At 45.6% G+C, this 12383-nt stretch overlaps 1 protein-coding gene across 2 annotated transcripts; it reads left to right on the top strand.

Annotated features, from left to right (window-relative positions):
- Positions 1 to 321: 321 nt before the first annotated feature.
- glra2 (glycine receptor, alpha 2) lies at positions 322 to 9786 on the top strand (the record flags this gene model as incomplete). 2 transcript variants are annotated; one of them, XM_080019455.1, is made up of 8 exons in its annotated part: positions 322 to 441; positions 2697 to 2764; positions 3889 to 4112; positions 6866 to 6948; positions 7037 to 7174; positions 7250 to 7464; positions 8993 to 9142; positions 9493 to 9786. In XM_080019455.1, 8 exons carry the CDS (start codon positions 363 to 365, stop codon positions 9784 to 9786), a joined length of 1251 nt encoding a protein of 416 aa, XP_079875581.1. The 2 variants fall into 2 exon arrangements, with proteins under 2 accessions (XP_079875581.1, XP_079875582.1); XM_080019456.1 differs by lacking the exon at positions 2697 to 2764 and adding an exon at positions 2848 to 2915 and having other exon boundaries at positions 363 to 441.
- Between the last annotated feature and the right edge of the window lie 2597 nt (positions 9787 to 12383).

The raw sequence follows: 12383 nt of genomic DNA, 5'->3' as shown, positions 1-12383 counted from the left end.
GCTGACTTTTTTTTTGGGGGGGGGGGCGAGGGGGTTGGAAAAAATGGAAGGAATAACGCACCAAAGGGGAGCGTTTGTCCTGTCGGAAATGTGGAATACATTATTATTCATAAAATATTAAATATATTATATTTTGAATTGTCATATTACACATAAAACGTTAATTCGTGATAAACGGGGCCTGCTCTGAGATTGGGCTTAAACACTGTACATTCGACCATTCAACTAAAGTTGCTTTCGTCACCCAAATCAAGGTTGTTGTTTTTTTTTTTCCGTGATTCTCCGCGCGACTGATGTGTTGGTTTTGCCGGTGACTCAGGCTTGTAGATGCCAAGGAGCCAGAGTCCAGATCATCCTCCAACATGTCTCCGTCTGACTTTCTGGACTCGCTCATGGGTCGAACGTCAGGCTACGACGCACGAATAAGACCCAATTTTAAAGGTGTGTTTCCCCTCGCCTCCCCTTTTCCCATTGTCCACCGTCGCTCTTCTGATTGCATCTGTCTTGTGGAGAAACAGAATTATGCACTAAACGCATGTGAAGGACCGCCTGCTGTAGGGCTGAATTAATAGATGCTTTATTACGTCAATCAACCATAAACACAATTTGAAAAGACCTGTCTGTGAAATAAATCGGCCATTGGCAAAATACCTCCTCTGGCTTTTTATAAGAGTGGTTATCAATCATGACCGTGGACGGTGACATGATCACTCAAACGGACAGAATTCCTTCAAGCTATAGTTTATGACTCTGAGATCCATACTCACATTAAAATCCCGCAAAGAGACAGAAAGACACAAAACAGACTTCACATCACGCCCTAATGAGGTCAGAGATTACCGATTGCAGAACAACAAGGACGCCACGATGCCACGTCCAAAGTGATGGATGGACCCCCCTCCCCGAGCCCCCCCGAGCGGCTCTGTGGGCAGTGGCGCTCAGGAGAGCCCCGTGGAACGGAGCTAGAAGTGAAAACCGGGGTCTCTCTGGGACCCGAGCGGGTTCGGGCGGGCAGAGATACGAGAGGGGTGCTGGATTTGGGAGGCGGACAGGGGCAAAGATTCAGCCAAATGGAAGCCCAGGATCCATCCAACCCATCGGGGAAAGTGGTAAAATTGATGACTCAGACGGACAAAAATGGACTTCAGATGAGATAAGGGGCGCCGAGTAGTCTTAGTCCAGGAGAATCCAGGGGTGAGAGAGAATTGAAACAACGGTGCATGGCTGACATGGAGAGGATGAGCAGGAGAGAAAGGGAAATAACTTTGGGGTGTGATGACGAGAACATCTCTATCTCAACACTTTCTTTCTCAGACATAAATCCACTCTCTCTGTCTCACACACACACACACACACACCGACGCTGATACACACTGACACATTTACCTATCGTCGTGTTTTAGGCAAACGCTTGAGACCGCACGCTCCCATCATGATGGAAACGCGAGGTTCTGCTTGAGAACCTGCGAGTCATACTTTGAAGAGTGCGTAAAACTGTATTGCTGGAGCCTGACCTAGATTTGCTTGCTGAGTTTGTTGTGTGTGTGTGTGTGTGTGTGTGTGTGCGTGTTTTTTTTTTTTTTTTTTTTTTTATTTCTGCTACCGCTGTTAAATGTAGCTGCCTGACTACAAACCGAGGCAAATATTAATACCGAGACCCATGCAATATTGATGAGGAAAGCACAGGAAAAGGGGGACTGCGCCTACACGTTCACTTAACAGATGAGAACGAGATTTGCTGTGGCTTTAAACGGTATCAACTGTCAAGAGGTTTCAGCTCCGAGGAAGCTAGAAGAGGGAAATTACACCGCTCAGTGCAGGATGCATGACACTTTTCATATTTAAGGCAGTGTAGGATAGCGGGTATTATGATTCCAGAGTGGCACTACTTATTTACCAGTCCTTACTTTCTTCTCTGTGTGGATTTCTCTCTGTGTGTGTTGGTGCTCTCCCACCAGCCCCAAAACAAAGAAAATAAGAAGCTCGGCCTGAGCATCAAGTTGACAAAGTACAATATACATAAGCCCTGTTACAGTGTGTGCTGGTTAAACTGTATTAAATGCAGGAATGGCCCCTCTCTGATACGTTTAACGCCATTCAATTCACAAACTCACAGTGTGTTATTCTCCAGCAGAGGTGGAAAGTAAGTAGTGACAACTACCTGACAGCACTTGGGTACATTCATAACTCAATCGCTCTTTATGGAGCAAAAAGCTTATTTGACTACACAAGTTGTTTTCTAAAGACGAAGGAGCCGTCATCATTTCCATTTTGATGACACTTACAAAGTTAATATTTTAAAATTCATTTGTATTGATGCGAACGCCGCTGTTGTGTCCACAAGATGACAATTGCTTATGAATTCCTTACAGTGTGTCTGTCCATGTTATTTACAAATGGGACGTAGCCAATGTCAACTCAAAAGGATTGTCCCCCCAAATACACAGTAATTACATGAATCGTTCTTTTAGTAAACTACTTATATACTGTCGCCGTTTTCCTCGTCACTACTTGTACTTGTACGCAAGTGAAGTATCTCTGCAGTGGCAGAACTTTGTCCTCCAGTAAGGATTAACCCTTTCCACCCCTGCTCTGGAGCCAGGCCTTACCACACATCCTCATCTTCTCCAAACTGTCGATGGGATAAAAAATGCTTGTCTTTATTCCTGTCGTGTCATTCTCATTCCACTTCACAGGTCCGCCCGTAAACGTTACATGCAATATTTTTATCAACAGTTTCGGCTCTGTAACAGAGACAACGATGGTAAGTCCCTTTGACGCTTTGATTGATTTGTGTCCTGTCCGATGTGTGTCCGTGTGTTGTCGCTCTATTCCCCCAAACTGCAGGTCCACCCGTTAATGTTACCTGCAACATATTTATCAACAGCTTTGGTTCTATAGCAGAAACTACAATGGTGAGTTGAGTTGAATCGTGCCACAGCCGCAGCCTTGCTCTCTCCCCAAGTCTGACCATCGACTTTTTTTCCAAAATCAACAATCCTTTTTTGAGTTTCTCATTAGCATTTTTACTTATTCATGACACAGTCTAGTTGTCGCCATCAAGGGGTCCATTGGTCCAGGAGGCATTTAGTAGCGAATATAACGAACATATTTTATCCTAATTTAGGAAGAAATGGGTCATATGCAAACATGGAGCAACATTGGATTCTTGCTTGTACATGTGTTGAATTAGTTCAGGTTTAATAATTCACATATTGTACGCCGGCTAATAATTCACATTAAGCGCAGCCAATATCTGCGGTGGGTGTGGGGCACGGTGCTGGAGGTTCAAACAGATTGATCTGGCTGATCTCCAAAGACACCAGGGGCTGCCCAAGGCGTCAACAATATCAAACCTGGGAAAGTGCTGGAACCCGGATGCAAGCCGCGATCACAGAGAGCATAGACGGAAAAAGAAAAAATAATAATAATAACAAGAAAAAGAAAATGGCTGTAATGGACAGCTGTGCATTATAATCCATATGTCACCCATCCTTTATATTATTTCTCACATGTTATTGTTTACTAGATAAAAAAAAAACAACCTTTTTCCCAACTAAACCGTACAACCGTTGATGTGGCATTTCTGTGCGAATGTGAATGTGAATGTATTTTAGTGTGACATGAGCGTTGCATGCCGAAGCTGCTCTGCATCGCGACCGTAGGTTTATGTTTTCCATTCATGTTTTGTCAGAATTACGCTACGTTAGGAGGGGACGGATGCGATTTGTCGCCGGAACACAAAGGGGGCCTCAAGAAAACGCGCTAGGATTAAAATGTAGCGCATCCTTAAAATCCGCGCCGGCCGCCCCCACTTCAAAGTGAGGGGGAAGCGTACTGACGCGTGGCGTTCTGCTCGGGTGTGAAGCTGCCTGCCGTTCCTCCCAGGACTACAGGGTGAACATCTTCCTGCGACAGAAGTGGAACGACCCGCGGTTGGCGTACAGCAAGTACCCGGACTCCTCCCTGGACCTGGACCCCTCCATGCTGGACTCCATCTGGAAGCCGGACCTGTTCTTCGCCAACGAGAAGGGAGCCAACTTCCATGACGTGACCACCGACAACAAGCTGCTGAGGATCTTCAAGGATGGAACCGTTCTGTACAGCATCAGGTGAGGCAGAGGGCCCCACCGGGTACAGGTTCCTAAAAAAAAAAAAATCCGGAAATGTAATACGTAACGCAAATAAAGTGAAATGATACATAATAAAAAATATCTGATATCCAGATGTTTAGTTTGGATTTTTAAAGATTTTAGTGACACCTCAAAACCTTTTGAGTACCTTTGGTTTCTTCTTAAACATCTGACAGAGCTACCCCTTCACATTTTCCACATTTTGTTATGTGACAGCCTCCTTCTAAAATGAATTAAATAAATAAAGAATCCTCTTCAATCTACACCCAATATCCCACAATGACAAAGTAAAGAAAGTTTGGGGGATTTTTTTTTTTTTTCAAATGAAATAAAAATAATAAAAACTCATCAACTCATATGAGTTAAAAACTCAACTCAAAATTACGTTTACATAAGTATTCAGACCCTTCACGCTACGCTTTGTTGAGGCACCTTTGGCAGCGACGACAGCCTGGACGTCTTCCTGGGAACGGCGCTACAGGCTCGGCACACCTGTATTTGAGGGGTTTCTCCCGTTCTTCTCTGCAGATCCTCTCAAGCTCTGTCAGGTTGGATGGGGAGCATGGGTGCGCAGCCATTTTCACAGGTCACCTGCAGAGACGTTCGATTGGGTTCAGGTCCGGGCTCTGGTTGGGCCACTCAAGCACACGAGCGCTTTGGAGCCGGTGTTCATCAAGGACCTCTCTGTACTCCGCTCTGTCCATCTTTCCATCGATCCCTGGCGCGGAAAAAACATCCCCACCGCCCGATGCTGCCGCCACCATGCTTCACTGTAGGGATGATATTGGCAAGGTGACGAGCGGCGCCTGGTTTCCTCCATACATGCAGCTCTGCGTTCAGGGCCAAAGAGTTCAATCTTGGTTTCATAGACCAGATAATCTTGTTTTTTCACGGTCTGAGAGTCCTTTACGTGACTTTTGGCAATCTTCAGGCGGGCTGGCATGTGCATTTTACTGAGGAGTGGCTTACGTGTGGCCATACTGTGCAGCACTCCACCAATTAGGGCTTTATGGTTCAAGCCCTAATTGGTGGAGTGCCGCACAGATGGTTGTCCTTCTGGAAGGTTCTCCCCAAAATCGCCACAAAAGAACTCTGAGCCCGGTTGCCTCTCGAACAACCGGGCTCTTGGTCACCTCCCTGACCAGGACCCTTTGTCCCCGTGCTCAAATTAGCCGGGGCAGCCAGATCTAGGAAGAGTGGTTGCAAACTTCTCCCATTTAAGAATGATGGAGGCCACTGCGTCCTTGGGGACCGTCCGTGCTGCGGACATTTTGCTATATCCTTGCCCAGATCTGTGCCTCAACACAATCCTGTCTCGCAGGTCTACTCAGGACAATTCTTTCGGCCTCGTGCCTTGGTTTTTGCTCTGACATGTACTGTCAACCATGGGTACTTATATACGCAGGCGTGTGCCTTTCCAAATCAGGTCCAATCAGTTGAAATTGACCGCGAGTGGACTGGTAGAAACATCATATCATCATGGATGATCAACAGAAACAGGATGCTCCTGAGCTCAATTGTGGATGTCATAGCAAAGGGTCTGAATGCTTATGTAAATGTGATATTTCAGGGTTTTCTTTTTTATATACATTTGCAAAAATTTTAAAATAAATGAATTTTGCTTTGTCATTGTGATTGATTAGGGGGAAATGAATTTAGTCCATTTTTGAATAAGGCTGTAGAATAACAAAATCGGAAAAAAGTGAACCGTATGTGAAGTAGATTTATTCATATTAATAGCTCTTAATTGGATCCATCATCTAGATTAAGTTCAGTTTTTAAGGTCATATGGTTGAAAACCAAAAGCAGAAGTAAACACGAATTTAAACCGGTTGGGTTACTACTCAGCATTTGAACAGCAAGTTTCAAAGAGATTGAACACGCTAATAACGTGGTGCATGCATTTGTTTTCCTGGTGATTTCTGCATGGTAAGTATATTTGACATTCCATGGGACGTAAAAAAAAAAAGAATCCAAGAACATCAAACCAACCTCACCTTAGAGTGCATCCCCCTCTGGCACAACGAGCCCCCCCCCACACACACACACACACACACACACGCCACAAAACCCTGTAAGACAAGATATGAAAATTGTGCTTCATTTCATTTTGAATATAACTTCAGTGATAGCGGGCCGCCATTCGATCCTCCGTGTGATGCTGGTATATAAAGGAGATCAATTTAAAGTCCATTTAGGAGAAACTGGGTTCCAGGCCGAGCCGAGCCCAGGTGTGGCCGCAGACAGCGGGCGGTTTGGGAGAGATGAAAGCTGGTGAGCCACTTTTTTTTTTTTTTCCATCTGAGTGCCGACTGGAGAGCGCAATGCATCTCAGAGACAATAAGTTGGACTAATGAAAAGTGTGATGGGAACCCGCTGGAGAAAATCCCTCACGCTGTGAAAGGAAAGAGAGGGAGAGAGAAAGAAGGAGAAGAGCGCCGGGAGAGGAGTCACCCCGAGGACCAGACACGGTGTCAGAATTAGAAACACTGTACAAATTTGTTTTGTTTTTCCACTTACTTTTTCCCCCACTTATGATAAAAAAAGATTTGAAAATATATATATTTTTATTCTTGTCCACAATTACAGAAGTTTCTTTTATATATATATATATATATATATATATATATATATATATATATATATATATATATATATATATCCCCATTTTATTTAATTTATTTATTTATTTATTTATTATATTTTTCAAAAACTCTTGTCTAACACCATAGGTTGACCCTCATCCTCTCCTGCCCGATGGATCTGAAGAACTTCCCCATGGATGTTCAAACGTGCACAATGCAACTGGAAAGCTGTGAGCAGCCCACAATACTTCTACTTTATACATGCATGGAGGAACTGTTAACCAATCATTTTGCTAACCTTCCATTTGCACTATGCAGTCGGCTACACCATGAATGACCTGATCTTCGAGTGGCTGGAGAACGGGGCGGTGCAGGTTTCGGAAGGCCTCACGCTGCCTCAGTTCATCATGAGGGACGAGAAGGAGTTGGGATACTGCACCAAGCACTACAACACCGGTCAGAAAACCCACATTACTGGCTGCATTTAACGTCTCTCAGCGCCGTACCCTAACTGTTGGTGTTGCCGACCAGGTAAATTCACCTGCATCGAGGTCAAGTTCCACCTGGAGCGCCAGATGGGCTACTACCTGATCCAGATGTACATCCCATCCCTCCTCATCGTCATCCTCTCCTGGGTCTCCTTCTGGATCAACATGGACGCCGCGCCGGCTCGGGTGGCGCTGGGCATCACCACCGTGCTCACCATGACCACGCAGAGCTCCGGCTCCAGGGCCTCCCTTCCCAAGGTAAAGCCTCGCCTCGCTCCGCAAACCGAGCCGTCCGTCCCGTAATGAGGCTCGGCCGAATTCCTCTCGTCAAAGGTTTTGTGCCTAACAGCCAATAATACACTGACGGAGCGTGCTGTAAATAAGCCCATTATGAGGGCCCGTTCCACACAACATCAAAGAACGAGCTGCGAAAAAATGGGTTGGCGATCTATATATCCCCCCCCCCCCACCCCCCTCCCCAAACACACTTCCCTGAAGGAATCATTTAAGAACAAAAACTGGAAGAAGAAAAACAAAAACAACAACAAAGAAGTAAAAAGAAACAAGAGCTGTTACTCAGCCGGAAAAAGGGTCAAACAAAGCTGTTCATGAAAAACTCATTTCTCAGCTGATATGGTCATTTCACTGTTGGTAGCCACTGCGTAGGAACTGAAACGAGGAATCTGAAGAGCTTGTATTTGTCATTTTACAATTCTCACCTTAAAACAGGGTTTCTATGACTAAAAGAACCCGTAGCCATGTAAAACCCCACCTCCCAAAAAATAAAAAATAAAAAATCGAAAATCTCCCCATAATAAAATAGTTTAATTGCCAAACAAGGTAATTTTTACAGTATATATATCTTTTTAGAAATCGTGATGGCGCCGCCCCCGCCGCCCCCGCCATTGCTTATGCATGCACGGTGGAGAGGGGTGGAGATGCTCTCAGCGCTTGTTTCCAGTCGGGGCTAAATTGGCGTGGCGTCCGCGAGGGGCCACTCCGAGACGCGCGAGTCAGCGGCCGCAGATCAATGGCTCTCCCGCGCCACGGGCGGAGACGGGCGCTTCGCGGCGCGTCAGAGGCGCCGACGAGAGGCACATGAAAGACACGCGCGCGGCGATAAATATTTAGAGGGAGGGGCTCCGAGGGGCGGCTCCGAGGGCCCTCGAAGGGCCCGGTTTGTTTTCCTCTCCATGCAAATCAGCCGCGGAGGGGAAGTCACGGACGCGGGGGCCGAGGCGGGAGGAGGAGAGGCGCTCTTTTTCATCTTTTCCTGCCGTTACTTTGTCATGGTAAACAGGTCAATTCTGAGGGTGAAGGTGCGCAAATGAGGGACAGTTCCGCTCAGTTGTCGCTTCGTAACTGAGGCAGCAATTATTTCCCCACTGTGCAATTACTGATATTCCCGTTATGTTTGACACAGCAAACGTCGCCCTGGTGATTAGAGTCGTTTCAAAAACCGCAGCGAGTTGATTTGATGAAAGGAGATTAGAACTGTAACGGGCGATACACCGTATATCATCTTTTGAGGCGCTAACATAGCGATACAGTATTCCCATTCTGATTTAACTCGTACAATAGGAAGCCTCTGATTAGATGCCGCCGTTGAAAATAGAAACCGCACCGAAAAAAAAAACCCTAAAAAAAAAAAAACATCAAACGCTGTTTCCCCATCCGTCGTGGTGCGTGCATCCCGCGCGGGACCGCGGGGTTCACGCCGTCGGGTTTGAAACGTGGAACTGAGCAGAAAGGAAAAAAAACAAAACCCCTGTGTCTGTGCTCGCAGGTCTCTTACGTTAAAGCCATTGATATCTGGATGGCGGTGTGCCTGCTCTTTGTATTCGCCGCGCTGCTGGAATATGCCGGAGTTAATTTTGTCTCCAGGCAACAGAAAGAGTTCCTTCGCTTGAGGCGGAGGCAGCGCAGGAGCCACAAGGTGAGCGCTTCAAGCTGCACTTGGGGTTCTTCGGGCGAGGTCGCTGCTTGGTGACCAAACTTTTTTTTCTTTTCCTTATACCAACTTTGCATGACATGATTAGTGGTTGGCTGAGTACATTTTCTCTTTTTTGGGGGGGCGGGGCTGTCTCGGGTTATTTGAGGGCTTTTTTTGTTAATTCAAGGGTGGGAGGAGGAGGCTTTCAGCTGTGTTTGCCATGCCACTGAACATCATGGCCTGTGGACGTCCACAGGTAAAAGACACCTGAGTCACAGTGTGTGTGTGTGTGTGTGTGTGTGTGTGTGTGTGTGTGGGGCTTTTTTTCCCTTGCGCTTTCCGGGTTTTTCCAGGACGACGACCTGCGGGAGGGTCGTTTTAACTTCTCCGGCTACAACATGAGCCAGTGTCTGCCCATGAAGGACGGCTCCGGCGTGAAGAGCGCGGCCGCCGCCGCCGCCCCCACCCCCACGCCCCCGCCGGCGGCCCCCAAGGACGTGGACACCGTGCGCAAGAAGTTCGTGGACCGAGCCAAGAGGATAGACACCATCAGCAGAGCCGCCTTCCCGCTGGCCTTCCTCATCTTCAACATTTTCTACTGGATTACCTACAAGATCATCAGGCACGAGGACATCCACAAGGAGTGAAGACTCTCAGTGAAGACATTCGTTCGACCTCTTTCAATCTCTCTCTCTCTCTCTCTCTCTCTCTCTCTCTCTCTCCTTCTATCTGCGTGTCTCAGATCGAGACCCGCGCTGAAAGCACACGCAGACGTCGCGGCGCTCTTTCAGGGAACGTGCATCTGATGTCCGTGCATCACCACACAGTCAAAACGCACGCCTTTGTGGTTAGCGAGCGGAGGAAACGGGCGGTACCGAGGGTCTGTTTGTCGCGTCGCCGCGTAAAGTATAAAGACGTAAGGCTCCGGGAGACACGCGACATTTCTAACTCAAGGTAAAAGTTAAAAAGAAAAAAAATAAATAAAATTGCCGAAGAAACACGGACCAAAGTTCTCTGAGATCCTCCCCGAATCACTGCCTAGGGATCTGTGCGTCCGGGGGCAACGAGGAAACATTCCAGCGGGTTTGTATATCGGAACGGTAGAATAGTCAGAAACTCACTCCGAGGCTTTTTACGGTTCGCGGTTCAAATGGGTATTTCATATGGAGGACGTTTTGAACTATTTTATATCGTACTACTGTCGAGCACTTCCTCACTATTTATACAATACGACACGCGGCGAATCTACAGCAGAAAGCACATATACTCAACGTACGTAATTCTACAAACGTTAAATGCGAAACAGACACACCGTCACGAAGGATGAGACTGGAAACATGGACTTTGGTGTTTGGTACTGCATTTTCACAAACTACCCGGGGCCTTAGATATCATGGATTTGGTGATGGAGTGCCATGCCTGCCTGTTCTTCAACCCTGTTCTGGTGTTCCATAGTGTCAAGTGAATGCACTGGTTCTGGTCAGACTTCCCCAATAGGGCCAGATTATGTTCACGTTAACGTTGTTGCTCCCTTTCCTGTCAATGTACTATAAATGATTATTCACACAAAATTGATATCGTCCAAATTTTGAGTTCAAAAGGTTTTGTTCACTTGTCTCAAAACGATTACCCCCGCTTCCATGATACCAAAATTCTACCAAAAGACATTGATAAATTTTAGAAATAATCAATACTGAGCCAGTGTATAGGTAGGCTTCCGTGCAGACTACAACCACGCACTCTGGGGACGTCTCGTGTTACTATTCAATGTGCCCATATGCCAGTGAATTTGTTTTTATTACAGAAAAAAAATTATATTTCAGATGTCTTAGGTATGGTTTTAGAGTTGGCCGTGTATGTTTTTTGTAGATTTTAGTCGAAATATCAACAAAATATATATTCTAACAGGGGTAGTGGGAGGGGGGGAAGGATATGTTCGCTTTATGTAAACTTCTTAAATCTCTATTTAATGCATCCCCTCACTTTCTGTGTTCTTGCTGGATGGTTCCACGTTTGTGAGGTGGCGCGAGGAAGGAGGAGGTTCCCACAACACTCATGATATAGAGCAGCTACCGGACTTTGCACTCTCCATACACTGTGGTGAAGAGCTATTTTCACGAAGGCTGTTTCCAAAAAAAGGGTTATTTACCCTACTGTACATCAATAAAGCTGAGTGTGCACCTACTTAAGAATGCCTCCTGTAATATATATGAGACAAAAATGTTTTCGTATTTTATGCTCAGAGCTAGACTCTAGAAGACAAAGACAGAGAAAATGATCAGTTAGTTATAGATAGATAGACAGAGACATACACAGACAGATACCTGATTAATCGCAGGAAGGAAATTGCGATATAATAATAATAAAAAACAATAGGGTTTCGCACACTTCATGCTGGACCCCTAAAAAGTTATATTTAATAAAATAATACTACTAATAAAGTGTTATTTAATATAATAATAATAATAATAGTAATAATACAATTAATTTGTCAGCTCGAGATCAAGATGTTTTTCAAGAAATTACTGTCAAACACACACACACACACACACACACACACACACACACACACACACACACACACACACACACACACACACACAAATCAGTCACCCATTACCAAATCACAGTTCACACAAATACAAACACACTACATAAAATAATCATAAGTGCAGTGAGAAATATCAGCAAAACAAGCCACAAATAGATCCGTAGCACTATGCCTCAAAGAAGGCGAGGGATCCAATCAAAGCAGGGAAACAGAAACAAAGCAAAAGTATCTTCTCACTCGGAGGCGATTCCACCTGCCTCCGAGTGACACAGATACGTCCTGGCACCAGGTTTCTATTATTGCAGGTTAATGGACTTCACACTCCATAGTGTGGCGCTCGCATCAGACACGGCTCACCTGTTTGGACACCAACCCCAACAGAAAGCACCAGCCCGGTTCCTGCTGAAAACAACAGAAGACAATTCTTTTTGACGTACATTTTGACATTTCTCGAACCTCCTTTAGTTTTTGTTTTTTTTGTTGTATTTTTTCATAACCACAAGCTATGAAGCCGAGCAGAAGAAAAATACCGCATTGTGCTCTTTGACACCACAGCCTTTGCTCATGAGATGGGATATGACAAGAGGCCGCCGTTCCATGAACCACGAGATTCACAGATACGCGGTGATGGAATTCATCTTCCTAATAATGCAGTTCATTACCATGCTGTGATAATGCTTCCAGGCATCAGCA

This window comes from Zeus faber (genome assembly GCF_960531495.2).
Source record: "Zeus faber genome assembly, chromosome: 18".
Taxonomy (NCBI): domain Eukaryota; kingdom Metazoa; phylum Chordata; class Actinopteri; order Zeiformes; family Zeidae; genus Zeus; species Zeus faber.
Note: the sequence above shows the minus strand (reverse complement) of the source record. Positions and strands in the feature narration are given on the sequence as shown.